We start from the raw sequence: 20439 nt of genomic DNA on the forward strand, positions 1-20439 counted from the left end.
GGGTTCAAGCAATTCTTCTGCCTCAGCCTCCCAAGTAACTGGGACTACAGGCACCCGCCACCACCCCCAGCTAATTTTTGTATTTTTAGTAGAGACAGGGTTTCACCATGTTAGCCATGCTGGTCTCGAACTCCAACCTCAGGTGATCCACCCACCGGAGCCTCCCAAAGTGCTGGGATTAAAGGTGTGAGCCCGTAGATTTGTATTTCTGTGATATATATCTTTTGCCAAGGCTTTCTATAGTTTAGTGCACATTTGGTAAAGGCAAATGTCTAGCTTGGGTCCCAAGCTAAAGGGAGACCACTTTGTCCATATTCTCATAGACCAGCTCCCATCATCGCCCCATAGTGTTTTTTAATCACTCTCCCTTAGAGATTGCCAACCCCTGGGGAAAAAAAGGCAGATAGCAAACCCGTGGCCTTCCCAGTGCTATCATGACCTTCTGCCTTTGCAGCACGTGTGACTGGAAACTCAGGAACCCTCCAGCATGTTCAGGGTGGTGGGGTCCCATAACTTGCCCCCCAAAGCTGGTGCTCCATGAATGTTAGTTATCAGTGCTCCTCCTAATATCTCCCTAGGATGGTTGAGCTAACTACATTACGGCAGGAAATTGAAGACAAAGTATAATTGATTTAGTGTGTTTGTGTGTACATATGTAAGTACACACATATCAATTACACTTAACTGTTTTGAATTCCCTATCGTATGTTTATGTGTTCATGTATACACATTCGTATAAACAGTTATGCTTGAACTGTATGTGTATTTATGCATTTACATATGTACGCACATATATACGAAAAGATGGCATTGCTTATAGTTGAGATCATCCCTTTGTGCCAGTTATTTCCATTCAGATAGTTGCTGTCTGTGCATAACTAAAGGGTTAGAGAATCTGTAAAGTTTTACATATTACTGTTTGTTCTTAGATATTTTTCCCCTTTTTATGTGTTCCAGTAGTTCAGCATCAGTACTGCAGGGTGGAACTTTCTGTGAAGACTTAAATGTTCTATATCTATGCTGTCCAGTATGATAGCCAGTAGCCACATGTGGCCATTACGCAGTCAAGATGTGCTAGTGTGGCTGAGGTTTAACATTTGTCAGCTTTTTTTGCGGGGGGGATCAGGGGGTTGTGGGGTGGAGGGGTTTCACTCTCTCACCCAGGCTGGAGTGCCTTGGTGCAATCTCAGCTCACTATAACCTTCTCCTCCCAGGCTCAAGTGATTCTCCAACCTAAACCTCCCGAGTAACTGGGACTACCGGCACATGCCAACCCCACCTGACTAATTTTTTGTGTTTTGGTAGAGATGGGATTTTGAACTCCAAAGCTCAAGGAATCCACCCGCCTTAGCCTCCCAAAGTGCTGGGACTACAGGCATGAGCCACTGCACCCAGCCAGCATTTCTTTTGTGTGATAGATTGAATGCATTCATTCTTATTAGACCTAAAAACAAGTCTGCCTCCAAAAGAAATACAGATGAAAATAGGATTAACTGAATAGATTTTGATGTTGAAAGTCACTTTTTCTTTTGAATTTTTGGTCTCATTAACATATCTTTCCATCTGTCTGTGAACTATAAATGTAACAGATTGAGAGGCTGAAAAGGATCTTTTCTCTTACAAATGTGAATGTTAGTTTATTTAGAACAGGAAAAACAGCATTGTAAATATATGATTTCGCATTATATTATAATTGGTGCTTACATTTATTATTCAAGTGATTTAGCACATTATTTCTCTCAAAAATATTAACAAATTTGGAAACTAGCATTTTCTGGAAAACAACTGCATTTCCATGACAACCATGCTGTATGCTTCACGGTTCCACTTAGCCCTTTCAAATAAAGAATACTGCCATTAACACACTAGTGCACATGCAAGTGTACTGAGTAGTTTACTGCAAAACATGAACAGGCTAAACTTAAATTATGTCTGTATTTCTAATTATGAAATTGGAATAAAGTAAATGAAAGTCCATTTGGTGAAACATACTATTATCTTTCCTCTGCCTACAATGTCTCATTAAACATTATCAGCAGGTGTTTTTACATTTCTTCTTTGTCACTTGGCTACATAAGTTTGTAAAAATGTGTTTTATTTTGGTTTTCTTTAGAAGTTGTTGAATTTGTGTTCATTTGGGCATTGCTGCATTTTGAGGAAGTTTGTCTTTTCCAAAACCTAGCGTTACAGGTTCTACATACAGTCAGTGGCGTTTTCAAGTGTTTGCTTCTCAGCACAATGGTGGCCACATATTTGGCCCTCAGTAGATCTTTTGTGGCAAGTATTGTAACTTGCTTAGAAAGAGCTGTCTGAGTGAGACAAGAAAGCCAAGTCCCTCAGTCACGTTTTCCTTGGTACAACACAAGCGACTCTTTCTAATTTAAATAAAAAATTTGCCGGGCGCGGTGGCTCAAGCCTGTAATCCCAGCACTTTGGGAGGCCGAGGCGGGTGGATCACGAGGTCAAGAGATCGAGACCATCCTGGTCAACATGGTGAAACCCCGTCTCTACTAAAAATACAAAAAATTAGCTGGGCATGGTGGTGCGTGCCTGTAATCCCAGCAACTCAGGAGGCTGAGGCAGGAGAATTGCCCGAACCCGGGAGGCGGAGGTTGCGGTGAGCCGAGATTGCGCCATTGCACTCCAGCCTGGGTAACAAGAGCGAAACTCCGTCTCAAAAAAAAAAAAAAAAAAAAAATTTAAACTGAAGCCTATATCTCTGGTATATGTGGCCAGATGTCTCCTCTTTAAAAAGAAGATGGCAGACTATTCGAAAGATGAACTATCCTATATAAGTAATAATCAGTGTCAATTAACTAATTTTTTTCTTTTCTCATTTGTAGTGATTGCTGTTGATATCGATCCTGTTAAGATTGCTCTTGCTCGTAACAATGCAGAAGTTTATGGAATAGCAGATAAGATAGAGTTTATCTGTGGAGATTTCTTGCTGCTGGCTGCTTGTTTAAAGGCTGATGTTGTGTTCCTCAGCCCACCTTGGGGAGGGCCAGACTACGCCACTGCAGAGACCTTTGACATTAGGACGATGATGTCTCCTGATGGATATCCTTTGGAAGTCCTTAGAGTTTACTGAAACAGTGATTGTGGAGAGAAAGGAGCAGGAGAGTGAGAGAAAGAGGGAATGTAGCGGGGTGGGTGGGGGGTCTCCATGTATGGTGGCTCACATCTGTAATCCCAGCACTTTGGGAGGCTGAGGCAGGTGAATCGCCTGAGGTCAGGAGTTTGAGATCAGCCTGGCCAACATGGTGAAACCCCGTCTCCACTAAAAATAGAAAAATTAGCCTGGCATGGTGGCACGTGCCTGTAATCCAGCTATTCAGGAGGCCAAGGCACGAGAATCACTTTAACCTGAGAGGCAGAGGTTGCAGTGAGCTGAGGTCACGCCACCGTACTCCAGCCTGAGCAACAGAGCAGGACTCTGTCTCAAAAAAGAGAGGGAGAAATTAGTGAAGAGAGATGATATTAGCTAACAACATTTGACAAATTCTAGCTTTTTTTTTTTTTGAGACGGAGTTTCACTCAAGTTACCCAGGCTGGAGTGCAATTGCGCGATCTCAGCTCACCGCAACCTCCGCCTCCTGGGTTCAGGCAATTCTCCAGCCTCAGCCTCCTGAGTAGCTGGGATTACAGGCACGCACCACCATGCCCAGCTAATTTTTTGTATTTTTAGTAGAGACGGGGTTTCACCGTGTTGACCAGGATGGTCTCGATCTCTTGACCTCATGATCCACCCGCCTCGGCCTCCCAAAGTGCTGGGATTACAGGCTTGAGCCACCGCGCCCGGCAAATTCTAGCTTATTTTACATAAAAGGCAGGTATGTAAAAATGATGCGGTTGATCCCCAAAAGTAACGGGAAATATGAGGTCATATTTTCCTTGCATGCTATTCAATTTTACCATTATAAAACAAGGACTAGAATACATGTATTGGACTTAACTGTCTGCAAATTGGGAATTTCCTCAAAACTTATCCCTGGAGTTTGTGGCTAACCATTCTGTAACATTCTTCAATTCACATTGACACTGGCCAATTTGCTGTGTATCTTCAAATTTTTACAGTTACTCTTCCAGAATATCAAAGCAAAGCCTTATTTCATAGAGTAACGTTTGTCCCTTTCTCTACCTGCCGCTCCAGAGTAATTGTCTGTTTGACTCTTAACAGGAAACATATTTCTAAATTGCTATTAAATTTAGGTAATACTGTGGGGCACGGTGGCTCACGCCGGCAATCCCAACACTTTGGGAGGCCAAGGCAGGCAAATCACTTGAGGTCAGGACTTTGAGACCAGCCTGGCCAACATGGTGAAACCGGTCTCGGCTGAAAATGCAAGAATTAGCTGGGCGTGGTAGTGGGCACCTGTAATCCCAGCTGCTCAGGAGGCTGAGGCAGGAGAATCGTTTGAACCCACCACTGCACTCTAGCCTGAGTGACAGAGCAAAACTCTGCCTTAAAAAAAAAAAAAAAATTACAGCATAAATTAGCCGGGCGTGGTGGCAGCTGTAATCCTGTAATCCCAGCTACTTGGGAGGCAGAGGCACAAGGATCACTTGAACCTGGAAGACGTTGCCATGAACTGAGATTGTGCTACTGCACTCCAGCCTGGGCAGCAGAGCCGGACCCTGTCTTTAAATAAATAAATAAATAGATAGATAAATGGATAAATAAATAAATAGCTAGCTAGCTAGCAAGCAGAGCCAGACTCTGTCTGAAAAATAAATAAATAAATAAAATTTTAAAATGTAATTTAGAGTGTTGACTGCAATGTCCAGGATTACCTTATTCTTTACTCGGAAGAAGTGGGATTGTGCTTTCCTATTTTCTATTCTGTTTTCTCAGTAATTAGGAAATGACAGAGAAAGGGTCTATATTTCTGAGTCTTGCCCACTACCTACCACTAGGATAATTGAATAAATCAATTTAACTATTAATCTTTGAACTATTGGGACAATATGTTGCTGAATTACAAAATTCTGTATTTAATTCTCTTAGGTTCCATTAGAGGATTAAGTTTTTGCTTTTTAGTTACATTTTGAAATACATTTGAGTTACAATGGGTTAAACACATCGCTTTCTGATTAGAAATTAGCTGCTGTTTTTGTTATTTTTCCTTAACTGCTGTCCACCTTCGAAATTTTCAGACTTTCTAAGAAGATTACTAATAATATTGTTTATTTTCTTCCAAGAAATGCTGATGTTGACCAGGTAAGCCGTTACTGAAAACTTCCATGAGTTTCTGTCTTAACTGTTACAAGGATGGTAAAAGATACAGGACATTTCTTTATCAGATAATGTGTTTATGAGAAGCCCCTGACTTGCTGACTTTTCTTAGAAAACTGAAAGTAGCTGGAAGTTAGATACATGTCTGTTACATCCTCTTCATTTCCACAGCTCCTGGCATTCATAGATACCAATAGAGCACTTGAGGCTTTGCTAAGACATACTGAAAAGAAGATTGGATATGTTGTGCTTCAAATTCTGCACAGTTAAACTAGCCTTTGTTTGTTTGTTTGAGACAAGGTCTGGCTCTATTCCACAGGCTGGAATGCAGTGACAACACCTCGGCTTACTGCAACCTCCACCTCCCAGGCTCAAGCCTTCCTCCCAACTCAGCCTCCCAAGGAGCTGGGACTGCATGTGCATGCCACCATACCTGGCTAATTTTTGTATATTTTTGAGGAGACAGGGTTTCACCATGTTGCCCAGGCTGTTCTCAAACTCCTAAGTTCAAGGGGTCCGCCTGCCTCAGCCTCCCAAAGTGCTGGGATTACAGGTGTGAGCCACTACATCTGGCCAAGATCTGCCTTGATTGAAACCTACCTTGAGAATAGATTTTAGCTATTCCTGAAAATGATATCCTAAACAGAAACAAAGAGACATAAGATCCTAATTTGACCAGGAACAATTTTAACTGTAGTCTTGACATATGGGACATTTAACTAATATTCAGATATTCTTTTTAATTTCTTACCTTAAATATTTAATCGTGTTATGTTTTTTCCCTAGTAGAATTGGATCTGGTACAATTAGCTGCCTCATAAAGATTAGATGATTTTTTTATATTGGTCGGGCATTGTGGCTCACGCCTGAAATCTCAACACTTTGAGAGACCAAGGTGAACGGATCACTTAAGGCCAGGAGTTCAAGACCAGCCTGACCAACATAGCGAAACCCTGTCTCTACTAAAAATACAAAAATTAGCCAGGCATAGTGGTGCACATCTGTAATCCCAGCCACGTGGGAGGCTGAGGCAGGAGAATCACTTGCTTCCAGGAGGTGGAGGTTGCAGTAAGCAGCCTGGGCAACAGAGTGAGACTCTCTCAAAAAAAAAAAAAAAAGAAAGAAAGATTTTATGATATCTCATGCTTTTGTTGGTTTTTCTATAAACACTACATATCTGCTTTGTGCCACGTACTCTTGAAAAGCTTTTGTCTTTCATATTCTGCATTTCACTGTAATGTTGCTAACTGGGTTTTTCTTTTCTCTCTTACATGATATTCTCAGAACTTGCCCTAGTATTCTGACGTTTCTTGTGTTTTTTATTCAGGAGATTCTAGCTGCACTATTTCTTCAACAGTGTTCTCCTCATTACCTTTTTTCCTTTCTCCGGGACATCTATTATGAGAATGTTAGTCTTTCCTATCTATATTTTCTAGTGGTTTGTCCCTTCCTCTTTCCTTCTACATTACCTCTAGCAGGTTTTCCAACTCAGGCATGTCTATTCTATTATGAGGTCCAATGTAGCTTTCTCCATTGTGTTTCCTGTGCTTTAGAGTTTTAGCTGACTAGTGCTTTTTGTTGTTGTTTTTGTTTTTTCTTTTGAGACCATATTGCTGTATCACCCAGGCTGGAGTGCAGTGGCCAAAACATGGCTCATTGCAGCCGTGACTAACTGGGCTCAAGTAATCTTCCCAACTCAGCCTGCTGAGTAGCTGGTACCACGGACACACAGCACCATGCCCAGCTAATTTTTTTTATTTTTTGTAGAGGTGAGGTCTCACCATATTGCCCACACTGGTCTCAAAATTAAAGGCTCAAGCAATCCTCCTGCCTCAGCTTCCCAAAGTGCTGGGCTTATACGTGTGAGTAGCATACCCAGCTGAGTAGCATTTTTGGAAAACTACTGATACCCTAGTCCACTGGGAAATATTCTGTTTTCTAGGATGAGGCCCAAAGGTAAGTTAATTTTTAAAGTGCCCCAGGTGGTAAAATGTGCTCCAGAGTTGAGATTCTCTGGGTTAAAAAAAGAATAAATGAAATTAACAAGCCTGAGCTCTTATAATTAGGCAGTGAAATTAGATCTTGCTGCCTTTCATCTGTTTATGATCCATGTGTCTAAACATTAGACCTATCAAAATATTAATAGTATGTGTTAAACCAGTGATAAGAAAAGGGCCGGGTGTGGTGGAGAAGAAAAGGGACGGGTGTGGTGGTTCATGCCTGTAATCCCAGCACTTGGGGAGGCCAAGGCAGGCAGATTGCTTCAGGCCAGGAGTTCGAGACCAGCCTGGCAAACATGACGAAACCCCGTCTCTACGACAAAAAAAAAAAAAATTAGCCAGGCACGGTGGTAGGCACCTGTACTCCCAGCTGCTTGGGAGGCTGACGCAGGAGAATCGCCTGAACCCAGGAGGGTTGCAGTGAGCCGAGATCACACCACTGTACTCCAGCCTGGGTGACAGTGAGACTCTGTCTTAAAAAAAAAAGAAAAAGGAACCATCTCTTTGCTTCGTGTGTTTTCTGAATTAAAGTTCATATCAAACAGCAGGTATTTTATATCCGCTCCTCATATGATTCAGAGCTGCTTTCTAGACTGCCAGATAAGGTTGAGCCTAACAATTCCGTAATTTCTGTTTTTCTCATATGTGAATATTATGCTCCATGTCTTCTCGTCAGAGACGATGTGATACTTAGTGAGCTGTATCCGGATCCTTATATTAAATGTAGACGGGCTTATTTGAGTGCTTGAATAATGATAGGAAATTCACTGTTTATCATACAATTTATGCTGATTAACTTTTTCTAGTTAAATTAACACTTTCACAGAGAGAGAAAGTTAACTTTTTCTTTAGCTTGTGTTTTTGGTTTATTTCAAAAACTTACCAGATTCACGTTTTCTGCCTCTAGAGGGAGTAATGACACTAGGGAATAATGAAACCAAGAAAGGCTGGTGCGATTTCAAGTGTGTTATTTTGTTTGGTATCAAATTACAATGGGAAATCAACTTTTTTTTAATGAAGAAAACGTATCCATGTGTAGGAACTTTTTAATGACAGGAGGCAATACTCTAAAATTGAGGGAAATCACAGTTGCAAAGAAATTGACTTTTTTTGTTAAGGAACATTTAGAATGTTACCACAACCTGAATTTACAAATGGTTTGGGTTCCCAAGTGTGTCACAGTCGGCTGTTAGAAGCTCACACTGCTTTTTTCTCATAGAAATGTCTGTGAAGGACAGTTAATTTCCCATCCAGGGAGATTGTACTCTTGGGTAATATTTGTATTATTTTAAACAGCATGCACTCAATACAAATTCAACTTAAATATTTCCATCTACGAGATAATGCTAATTGTTTTCTGTATCTAGTGAAATGTTTTTCTAGGTCCCTTATTACCTCAGTCTTCTATTCCTTTTTTCTGTTGGGAGATGATTCCAAGATGTGCATTTCTTGATAATAACTGAGTAATTTAGAAAAAAAAATTGTTTGTGAGAGGCTCTTTGGAGGTAAGGTATATCTTTCTCTTTGAAATTGCTATTGAAACCCAAGGACTAATTTTTTTTTTTTTTTTTTTTTTTTTTAAATATGGTTTCTCTCTGTCATGCGGACTAGAGTACAGTAGCATGATCATAGCTCACTGCAACCTCAAATTCCTGGGCTCAAGTGATCATCCTGCCTCAACCTTCTAAAGTGCTGGGATCTTAAATCTGATTCTTTCCAGAGTAAACATATTTTATCTGCTTGATACCTGTTATCTTGCCATGCTTTCCTTTCTTTCTTTCCTTGGACAACGAGAGAATTCCAGCTAATTTGAGCTTTGGATCTACCATGCTTCATAAACATGAAAGATTTCTCTTTTAAGTAGTAAACCTATGGAACATATTAATAGATAGAGATCTCTGAACAGACAAGGACTTTTGGTCCTTCCCAAAGGAAGATGCAGGCAGCAATTATCAAACACAACCTTTGTTTGAAATCCTTGTGGGCGGAGTCTCTGACATAAAGAGTCTTGTCTCTTAGCCCGAGGCAGGAAAGAAGAGAGGAAATCTGGTCTGTTTGCTGTGGCAGCTCCTCATCCTTGTTTAATTATTATAATTAGACGTAAAACAGCTAGGCATTTGGGCCAGATTCTACCTTTTTTATTTCCTCATAAAGTGGAGACATTTACAAATTAACTAATACTTAAGTGAAACCCTATGATTGTTTAAGTATAAAATTGATGTTAGATTTAATAATGGGATTCGACTCTCCTTAGTTGGCAGAATTCTTGAGGCTCCAATTATCTTTTTAAATTTTGTTCTGTAATGTCGAGGAAGGAAAACGTTCCTAATTGTAACAGTCACTTCTAATAGTTTATTTTGGTAGGTAGGCAGGTAGGTAGATGGATAGGTAGATAGTAATGAGGTACTTATTTATAGGAAATATTTCTAAAACTTACCATATATAAGAATAGATTTGTAAGTATTTGAATAATGAACTGTTTATCAATATGAAAAACTATTAGGTAATATTGTTGTGTGGAAAATGTTTTAAATATAACTAAATTCAGTTTATTAGCATTTTTGGTAGTTTCTGTAACTTGTTGAATTGTACAGTCTTCATGTTTCCACTTCTGAGAATGAGTGAAGGACAGAGCTTAGTGAACTGGTTATTTTTGGGTTTGGGTGGTTTTTTCCTTCTTCTTTGGAGACAGAGTCTCACTCCATCTACCAGGCTGGAGTACAGTGGCATGATCACAGCCCACTGCAGCCTCAACTTCCCAAGCTCAAGCACTCCTCCTTACCTCAGCCTTCAGGGTTCCTGGAACCATATGCATGGACCACCACACCTGGCTAAGTGTTTTATTTTTTGTAGAGACAGGATTTCACTGTGTTGCCCAGGCTGGACTTGTAGTCTAAAGCAATCCTTCTGCTGCTGCCACCCAAAGTTCTGGGATTACAGGCATGAGCCACTGTGTCCGGCCTGGTAGCTTCCTCTTAGGAAGAGATTATATCTACAATAGGACCTCAGTGTAGGTTAGCTTGTGATGCCTGGGAGAATTTTTTTGACCTGTCACCAGGTCATCAACAGAAGCATCAGCAGGTGCTCCTGTTGATGATGGTGGGCTTAAGATTTATTTACTTAGGCATAGACATCTCATTCCTGTTTGCCATGTGCAGAGAAATTGAACTAATTTTGAATATTCGTAAGTTTGAATGATGCATGATTTTCTGCTGACTAAAGAATATTCTTCTTTCTCCTCTCTGAGAACTTTAATTATCAGAAATGTTTTGCCAACTTTGTGTTATTTTCATGTGGTAATTAGTTGGATGTAACAAAGGAAAAGAAGGACAAAAAGAACTAGTGGTGAGGCACTTACTTGACCTGTGTGATACTAGGTTTGTAGGCACAGCCAATATTTCGGATGCTTGCTGCTGCTAGCATTGTGTTTTGACACAGATCTGTAGACCACATAAAATGCTCTTTATTTTTACCCAGTACAATTGTCATCTAACCACATTTTTGCATATTGTAGATATAATCTCTTCCCTGTAGTAATAGAGCATTTTTCAGCACTCTGATGTTTTTGTGTCTTTCTTCTAATAAAGGTATCTGTCATTAGTAATTACATATTCTTCCAGTAAGATGCAGTTGGGAGGTTATTTTCTCTCATTTGCTTATCATGCACTTTTACTTTAAATCCAGTTTCTTTTGGGGAAAAAAATGCAGTTTTGGGCCAGGCATGGTGGCTCATGCCTGTAATCCCAGCACTTTGGGAAGCTGAAATGGGAGGATCACCTGAGGTCAGGAGTTTAAGACCAGCCTGGCCAACATAGTGAAACCCCATCTCTACTAAAAATACAAAAGTTAGCCAGGTTCAGTGGCAGGCATCTGTAATCCCAGCTACTCGGGAGGCTGAGGCAGGAGAATCACTTAAACCCAGGGGCGGAGGCTGTAGTGGGCCAAGATTGTGCCACCGTACAACAGCCTCGGTGACAGAGCCAGACTCTGTCTCAAACAAAAAAGGCTAGGCACGGTGACTCATGCCTGTAATCCCAGCACTTTGGGAGGCCAAGGCAGGCAGATCACAAGGTCAGGAGTTCGAGACCAGACTAACCAACATGGTAAAACCCCGTCTCTACTAAAAATACAAAAAAATTAGCCGGACATGCTGGTGAGCGCCTGTAATCCCAGCTGCTCAGAAGGTTGAGGCAGCAGAATCACTTAAACCCGGGAGGCAGAGGTTGTCGTGAGCCGAGATCGCACCACTGCGCTCCAGCCTGGGTGACAGAACAAGACTCCATCTCAAAAAAAACAATGCAGTTTTGAATGTTTATTTGATGCTTTAATCTGTGTTTTAACACCTTCATTGTGATCTTTTTTCTGTTTCTTCTTTCCCAGTCTCCAAAGAACAACTTTACTGCCTGATGTCAAATCTAGTCGAGAGTTTAGTCCTTGATTCTAGTTCTGGTCCAAATTAATTGGGATTTATTTTGGTAAAATTAATATATTTAGGTAATATGCCAAAAATATGTAACCCATAGCTCCTAATCTTTATCCGTTTCTGCCTGCCGTTCTGCCTTTTTTCATCTCTCTACCCTCTGTTCCTCTCATAGTTTACTAAATTGTAAGGGGAGGGAACCAAATAACATTTTGTCAGCTAAACCTTCTAGTGAAAAATAAGGACAGCTAGAAATTAATGGCATTAAATTTGCCTGAAGCAAAGTTACTTGCTTGAACTACTAAATTTACAATCTTTCCAACTCCAAAATTTTAACCTTTAAAATATATGTAGTTTTGGGGCTGGGCACGGTGGCTCACACCTGTAATCCCAGCACTTTGGGAGGCGGAGATGGGCTGATCACCTGAGGTCAGTAGTTCAAGACTAGCCTGACCAACATGGAGAAACCCTGTCTCTACTAAAAATACAAAATTAGCCAGGCATGATGGCGCGTGCCTGTAATTCCAGCTACTCGGGAGGCTGAGGCAGGAGAATTGCTTGAATCCAGAAGGCAGAGGTTGTGGTAAGCCAAGATTGTGCCATTGCACTTCAGCCTGGGCAACAAGAGCAAAACTCTGTCTCAAAAATATATATATATTTGTAGTTTTGAAAATGTGAAGAAGTACAAAAAAGCCAAAGTTAGAAATTATTTGTAATCCGAACATTTGAAAGTAACATGTTAGTTTTTTTAAAAAACCATTTGTTTGTAAACACTAAGTAGCTAAGAGTTTTCTCACTGTATTTTGTCACATAGATTCACCTTCATCTCCAGTATAAGGAACAATGTTTGTTTTATCTGTCCATCATCTGACTCTCCCAACTAGAATGTAAAATTTATGAAGGCAGGGATTTTTGTTTGTGTTTTGCTACCCTACACTGCCTAGAACAGAGCCCTATAAGCTCTTAATAATAGTTGTTGAGTAATCAGAACTCATGATTTCTGAGAAAATTCCCATCTTACCTTCTTTTTTTATTTTAATCCAAAGCACCCACATCTAGATAATCCTCTGAAAGTTATTAAGAGAAACAAAAGAAACTACCCTACCTTCTCAGAAATTGGTTTTTATGTAATTCTCTTTATAGCTTATATAAGAAATAATTGCCATCTATATAGTACCTTTAATTTTTTTTCAAGTAAACTTCAGAAATGGTTTTTCTTTTCTTTAAAATGCTCTTTTAGGAAGATAGATAGTATACCTATTTTTCAGATTTAGAAAGCCAAAGCCTATTTTAATGGCTCCCTTAACAACAATAAAAATTGCCTTTTTAAATTGATGCAGCAAATTATTGGTAGAACTGGAGATTTTTAAGTTACTTGTTAAAAGGCACAGAAGAAATGCTATACTTGAGTTATATCTGAACTCAGAAAAATTAATGAAAAAATGATATGCTGTTCAAAATGCCTTTTATTGGCTAAAGACAAAATTACCTTTTTTGCCGTTCCTTGTAAAAAAATCAGACTGACATGAAGATACCAAAAGAGAATTTAAAACATTTATTCCTAATAATTGCTACTCTGGGACTACTTGGCTATTTTCAAATTTCTAGTTTCACTTGAAGTATTCCTTACAAAAAAATAGTAGAGGGGGATGCATTTAATCATTATAAGGAATACTGTATTTCACTTACTTTTCACATAATAACGTACCACACAATGACCAGTTGCTTCTTCCCTATTTCTATGTCTGTGACTTTTTTTCCTAAGAGGAAGCTAAAACACTATAAATTATATACTCATTGGAAATGCATAATAAATGGTCCCTTCTACCAGAAGCTGGTATAGTATGCATAATACCACTGAGATTACGTTCTCTCAACCCTTAAAACCAAATCAGACTGACTGAGCACCTCTTTTTACAAAATATGCAACTGTAATTTTGCTGATTTCAGTTACAGAAAATGCTTGACCCTCGTTGTTTATAGCTGTCCCTGACACTTTAGGTATCCCTTTCTTTTTTTTTTTTTTTTTTTTTTTGTGAGACAAAGTCTTGCTCTGTCTCCCAGGCTGGAGCACTGTGGCGCAGTCTTGGCTCACTGTAACCTCCGCCTCCCAGGCTCAAGTGACTCTCCTGCCTCAGCTTCCCGAGTAGTTGGGATTGCAGGCGTGCCCCACCGCGCCCGGCTAATTTTTGTATTTTTAGTAGAGATGGGGTTTCACCATGTTGGCCAAGCTGGTCTCAGACTCCTGACCTCGTGATCCACCCGCCTCCGCTCCTAAAGTGTTGGGATTGCAGGCATGAGCCACCACGCCCGGCCTGGGTGTCCCTTTCTCTATTGCTGTGTCTTCTCCTCTCTGCCTGCCAGGGCTCTCCACTGCATTCTCCCTCCTCATGATCTTTCCTCCTACTACCCCAAAAAAACTGATTCTGATGAAGTAATCAAGGTTTAGGAAGTAACATTTTTGCTATTTAAAAGATCTCTGAGAGGTTGGATGAAAAAAGTACTGAACCAAAACAAAACCTTACCTGTTTTAGAACTTGGGGTAAAACATTACTAGTTTGCAGTGTACGAAGGTGACTGCAAGTATTATTGTCATGGAACAAAAGAATCTTTAGCAGCTGATGGACCCTGTCCCCCCATCAAGTGCTGGTCATTTGGCTAGCATCCTTTTGGTGCTAACTGTGGAGGTGCAGAGGGAGCGGTGCTTTCAGCTTCCTAATAAAGGAGTTAGTCCCTGTGTTCTAGTAGACCTCAAAAAGAGCGATGTATTTTACCACAATTGTTACAGAAAGCATTTAAAATACACAAAAGGGCAACCAGTAGAAGAGGTGGTCCAAGGTAGGAGAAACGAAAGGAGACCAATGAGAGAAGGCAAAGTCAATAGAGGCTAGACTCCTCGTGAGAGTAGGGATCGTGGCCTGGATCACAGCTAGGATTATGTAGCAGGTACTCAGTAAATACTGTTGAATGAATGAGAGGGTGAGATGCAGACGGTAAGATGAACAGGACAAAGGCTTTCAGGGAAGGGAGTTAATCTTTAAATATCTTTGTTAGAAAATAAACCTGGTTGGGGAGGAGGAGGAAGGAGGGTTAGAAAACAAAAATTTTTTTTTAAAATAAACCTGATATTTGGGAAGGATTTGTTCATGTTTTTCTTCCTCTGAGTTCTTTAGCTATGGCATTGGAGATATCAAGTCTTATACAACAACATAGCACCATTAACTTTCCCACAATATGAACACGCCTCATTATTCAAAGGACTTAAAAGCCAGAGTCTCATTGGCCGGGCGCGGTGGCTCAAGCCTGTAATCCCAGCACTTTGGGAGGCCGAGGCGGGTGGATCACGAGGTCAAGAGATCAAGACCATCCTGGTCAACATGGTGAAACCCCGTCTCTACTAAAAACTACAAAAAATTAACTGGGCATGGTGGCGCGTGCCTGTAGTCCCAGCTACTCAGGAGGCTGAGGCAGGAGAATTGCCTGAACCCAGGAGGCGGAGGTTGCGGTGAGCCGAGATCGCACCATTGCACTCCAGCCTGGGTAACAAGAGCGAAACTCTGTCTCAAAAAAAAAAAAAAAAAAAAGCCAGAGTCTCCCTATTATTTGATGCAGCAGTATGAGTGAAACACTGTTTTGAAATTATGCTTATGTGTGTGCATGTGACTTTCTTCTGTTCATCTTTTTAGGTGGCATCCTTGGCAGGGCCTGGAGGGCAAGTGGAAATAGAACAGAACTTCCTTAACAATAAATTGAAGACAATCACTGCATATTTTGGTGACCTAATTCGAAGACCAGCCTCTGAACCTAACTGTGCGGCAGTGCAAGGACAAAAGATCGTGGAGTAATCAAAACATTATTCAGATGAGGTGTTTGGCATGTCTTCCTCTATTCACTGATATTTTCTACCCATGGTCTTATATCACCATAGGAAATGGAAGCTTACAAGACTCAAATAAATATCAGTGAGATATTTTGAGATCTTTGAATAATTCTTTTAGAGAAATTATACAAAATTAATACATATGTATGAGTTCTTTGTAAATTTTTTTTTTTTTTTTTTTTTTAAGATGGGGTTTCACCATGATGGCCCGGCTGGTCTTGAAGTCCTGACCTCAGGTGATCCACCCACCGCGGCCTCCCAAAGTGCTAGGAGTACAGGCGTGAGCCACCGCGCTGGCCGTAATTTTTTCTTTTTTTGAGACAGGATCTCACTCTGTCGCCCAGGCTGGAGTGCACTTGCCTGATCACAGCTCGCTGCAGGTTCAACCTTCTGGGCTCAAGCAATCCTTCTGCCTCAGTCTCCCCAGTAGCTGGATAGGTGGGCGCTGCCACACCGGACTGATTTTTGTATTTTTTGTAGAGACGGGGTCTCACCATGTTGCCCAGGCTGGTGTCAAATTCCTGGGCTCAATCAATCTGCCCACCTCACCCTTCCCAAGTGCTGGCATTACAGGCATGAGCTACTGTACCCAGCCTTACAGACATACTTTTGAAAGTGTCTTTTTCACTCATAGAATATGAATACATCTATTTAGACTTTTTCTAGAACTTTCCTGTTTTCATGTCTTTGCTGCTTCTGGAATTGGCTTTTTAACACCCTTGTATAAAGTTTGTGTTTGTAAAATTTCCATTGCACCATCAATATGAAATACATTTTGTAACGTAGGAGTTTATATTTTTTTATTAAAATGGCAATGAAAGGAAGAGGGATCTGTGTTGCTTAATCATCTAAAAAGTGTGGTCAGTCATTATTACAGGTAGGCAAAAAAAATGGCGACATACAACTCTAGCCATTGAAGGTTAGATCTGTATTTTATATATTTTATTTTACTGCTTAGGAGCATGTTAAACATTAAACAAAACATGATATTGGCTGGGATAGGGTTAGGGAATTGAAATAAATTTGGGAAATTTCCAATAAATGCTAGAAAAAATAGCTGTTATATAAATAACTGTTGGAGTATGCTAATTTTAGTGTCTTGAAACTTTACAATTATATATGCCTGATTGGTCTGCAGTACAGTAGCAACTGAGCTAATCATTAAAGGTGAAATTACTTTTTTTTTTTTTTTTTTTTTTTTTTTCGGTGGTTATTTTTCACTCATGTTACCCAGGCTGGAGTGCAATGGCGCGATCTCGGCTCACCGCAACCTCCGCCTCCTGGGTTCAGGCAATTCTCCTGCCTCAGCCTCCTGAGTAGCTGGGATTACAGGCACGCACCACCATGCCCAGCTAATTTTTTGTATTTTTAGTAGAGACGGGGTTTCACCATGTTGACCAGGATGGTCTCGATCTCTTGACCTCGTGATCCACCTGCCTCAGCCTCCCAAAGTGCTGGGATTACAGGCTTGAGCCACCGCGCCCGGCCTAAAGGTGAAATTACTTTTTCATTAATTCACAACTTCAAAATCTGTCCAAATTTTCTTGGTTTTTAAACTTTATGTAGCATTCTTAAGATCACTAGGGAGGTGGCCGGTGAGGTAAAGGCAGATTTCCTAAACCTACAATTTTTTTTTAGTTTTTTGTCACTTAACCTTTCATGCATCGACTTCTTTCCACAACTCATTTTCTTACTTGCATATTAATAAAACTAACTCATCTTCCCGAACATCTTCCTTTTCCTCAATCTTATATGAAAGGAACAGGAAGCTTGGGCTTAGTTAGCTAAGACTAAGATATTCCTGCCCACTAATCACACAGGGATAAAACTAATTCATAGATTATTCTACAGATCCTCAGCATTCAAAAGGACTTCAGAAGTGTTCTAGTCCACTGTGTGAATCAGATTCAAAAAAATCTTACTAAGAAGACAAATACATAAAAAGGCCAGGCACAGTGGCTCACACCTGTAATCCCAACACTTTGGGAGGCCAAGAAGGGCAGATCACCCGAGGGAGACCAGCCTGGCCAACATGGTGAAATCCCATCTCTACTAAAAATACAAAAATCAGCTATGCATGGTGGTATGCACCTGTAATCCTAGCTACTCGGGAGGCTGAAGCAGGAGAATCGCCTGAACCTGAGAGGCAGAGGTTTCAGTGAGCCAAGATTGTACCACTGCACTCCAGCCCAGGCGACAGAGCAAGACTCCATCTCAAAAAAAAAAAAAAAAAAAAAAAAGGATACAAAATGAAGTTTATAGAGCTGCTTAGGATAAAAAGTAAAGAGGCTAACAGCCCATGTTCTAGTACAACCAGGTCATTTTTTCTTGTTAAATCGTAAAACTCTTAAAATAATTTTTAATAAAAATAAATATGGGCCAGACATGGTGGCTCATACCTATCATCCCAACACAGGAGACCAAGGCAGGTGGATGATGTAAGCTCAGGAGTTCAAGATCAGCCCGGGCAACAGGTGAAACCCCATCTCTACCAAAAATACAAAAAAAATTAGCTGGGCATGGTGGTGCACACCTGTATTCCCAGCTAGTCTGGAGGCTGAGGTGGGGAGGATCAGTTGAGCTCTGATTGAACAGCTGCACTCCAACCTGGGCAGCAGAGCAAGATGCTGTCTCAGTAAATACTCCAACAATTTAAATACAAAGTGAACAACTCAAAAAGAACCTCACCGTTGAACCCTTTCTCTCCCCACCTGCCACGTTTTCCTTCCCCTTCTTGCCACTGCTAACACTGGTGGTTGTCCTGTAAAACATTTCCCTATGCAAAAAAAAAACTTGTGCACACACAGTGGAATGCAATGCAATTATTCTGAAATTTTTATTTTTCACTTAATGCAATCTAGTGAGCTCCCATCTCTAAATACATCCATTTCAATCTGTACTATCATTTTTAATAGACATTGTACAACATATGAGAATTGCTGTAATCATTAACCAGTTATGAACATTTTAGTTGTTAGTAGTACCTGCAGTTGCAGATAGTATTGCAGGGTATATTTCTAAGTAGAATAGATTCCCAAAAGCAAAATATCTAGGTTAAAGATTACGCTTCTTTGATTTGGTATGTCAAATTTTCCAAATGTGTATTTCCACCAACTATGCATTAAAGGAGCCAATTTTCCTCACATCCTCAAAAGCATTGTATATATTCCCTTATTGTTACCAATCTGATCAACAATCAGTGGAGTTATTTTACTTTCCATATCTTAATTGCTAGTAAGGTATGAGCAGTTTTTCACATATTAGTCAAATACGTGTTAGGCATCTAGGGTTTGTTTGCCAAATGAATAGCCAATTCCTATGTTATCTTCTGTTACAGGAACTAACCTTTCTCCAGAGTTTGAAATCTAACCTGTGTGGGTGTGTACATATATGTATATACATACATGCGTATGTGTTTCTGAAATTATCCACCTATCCCTGTGCCATATGTTTTCGATTACTGTAGTTTTCATCATGTGTTGACAGTTGTGAATTCCCCATTCTCTTATTAAATTCTTTGGTATTTAATTTTCAGGTGAGGAAATGTGATGTCTTCACAACATTGAATCTTCCTCTCCAAGGACTTGATATGTCCTTCCAGTATTCTGATCATTTGTTTTTCAGTAAAGTATCATTTATTTGTATAGATCTTGCATTTTTTTTTTTTTTTTTTGCCAATTTTATTGCTTCATATTTCCCACTTTTTGGTAAATTTTCTTTTCTTTTTTTATTTTTTTCTTTTAGAGACAGAGTCTTGCTCTGTCTCCCAGGCTGGAGTGCAGTGGCACAATCTTGGCTCACTACAACTTCAACCTCCCAGGCTCAAGCAATTCTCCTGCCTCAGACTCCAGAGCAGCTGGGATTACAGGCACCCACCACCATGCCCGGCTAATTTTTGTATTTTTAGTAGAGATGGGATTTCACCATGTTTGCCAGGCTGGTCTCGAACTCCCGACCTCAAGTGATCCACTCACCGCAGCCTCCCAAAGTGTTGGGATTAGAGGCATGAGCTACCATCCCCAGCCAGATTTTGAGTAGAATCTTTTTTGTTAAATTTTGTAATTAATATATTGTCTATATAAGAATGCTTTTGAGTAGCCAGGCGCAGTGGTTCACACCTGTAATCCCAGCACTTTGGGAGGCTGAAGCGGGAAGATCACCTGAGGTCAGGAGTTCGAGACCAGCCTGACCAGTGAAACCCTGTCTCTACTAAAAATACAAAAATTATAGTGGTGGCACACGCCTGTAATCCCAGCTACGCGGGAGGCTGAGGCAGGAGAGTCTCTTGAACCTGGGAGATGGAGGTGGCAGTGAGCCAAGATTGTACCACTGTACTCCATCTGGGTGACAGAGCAAGACTCTGTCTCTAATTTTTGTTTGTTTCCCCCTCCCTCCCCACCACAGCTTTTAATGGATACACTTTGATTTTCTAAAAAAGCAGTCATGACATCTGCACATGAGTTTTTCCCTTTGCCCGATATATAAGCCTCTTAATTTTTATCCTTTTCCTATTGCATTGGTTAGGACAGTCAGGAATGTTGTAATAACAGCACTTGTTCCTTTTTGTTTTGCAGTGAAAGCTTAGAAGCATTTCTATTAAGTGTTCTTGTAGCTCACATCAAAATTAAGATATTGTCTCTCTTTTCTATTTTTTTTATTTTACACTTCCTCATATCATAGGGTTCTACTTTTTTATTTAATGTAGGAAAGTCTAAATTACTTTAAAAATTTCAAATTATTTAACTCTATCTGTGTTCCTTTAATTAAATCTGACCGTATTTTGACATATTAAATGTTCACAGTGGATTTCATTTGATAAACGTACTTTGTTTTGTTAAGTTTGTATCTGCTTTTTGTGTACCTTGCCTGGTTTTGGCATCCAAGTTAAGGTATTCTGGTAGAA

The 20439-nt window shown here is 40.2% G+C and overlaps 1 protein-coding gene across 4 annotated transcripts in view; it reads left to right on the forward strand.

Moving 5' to 3' along the window:
• TGS1 (trimethylguanosine synthase 1) overlaps positions 1-19245 on the forward strand; it is a 56196-nt gene extending 36951 nt beyond the window's left edge. For 3 of the 4 annotated variants that reach the window (XM_032296103.1, XM_032296105.1, XM_032296106.1), the window contains 3 exons: positions 2844-3060; positions 5143-5221; positions 15343-15698. In XM_032296103.1, coding sequence (XP_032151994.1) covers positions 2844-3060; positions 5143-5221; positions 15343-15501 — 455 coding nt within the window. In that variant the 3' untranslated portion in view covers positions 15502-15698. Of the gene's footprint in view, positions 1-2843; positions 3061-5142; positions 5222-15342; positions 15699-18873 lie in introns of those variants that run through there. The other variant, XM_032296104.1, reaches the window with a different exon arrangement.
• Positions 19246-20439: the final 1194 nt, after the last annotated feature.

Source organism: Sapajus apella, unplaced genomic scaffold, assembly GCF_009761245.1.
Source record: "Sapajus apella isolate SASKATOON/1434 unplaced genomic scaffold, GSC_monkey_1.0 scaffold35, whole genome shotgun sequence".
Classification (NCBI taxonomy): domain Eukaryota; kingdom Metazoa; phylum Chordata; class Mammalia; order Primates; family Cebidae; genus Sapajus; species Sapajus apella.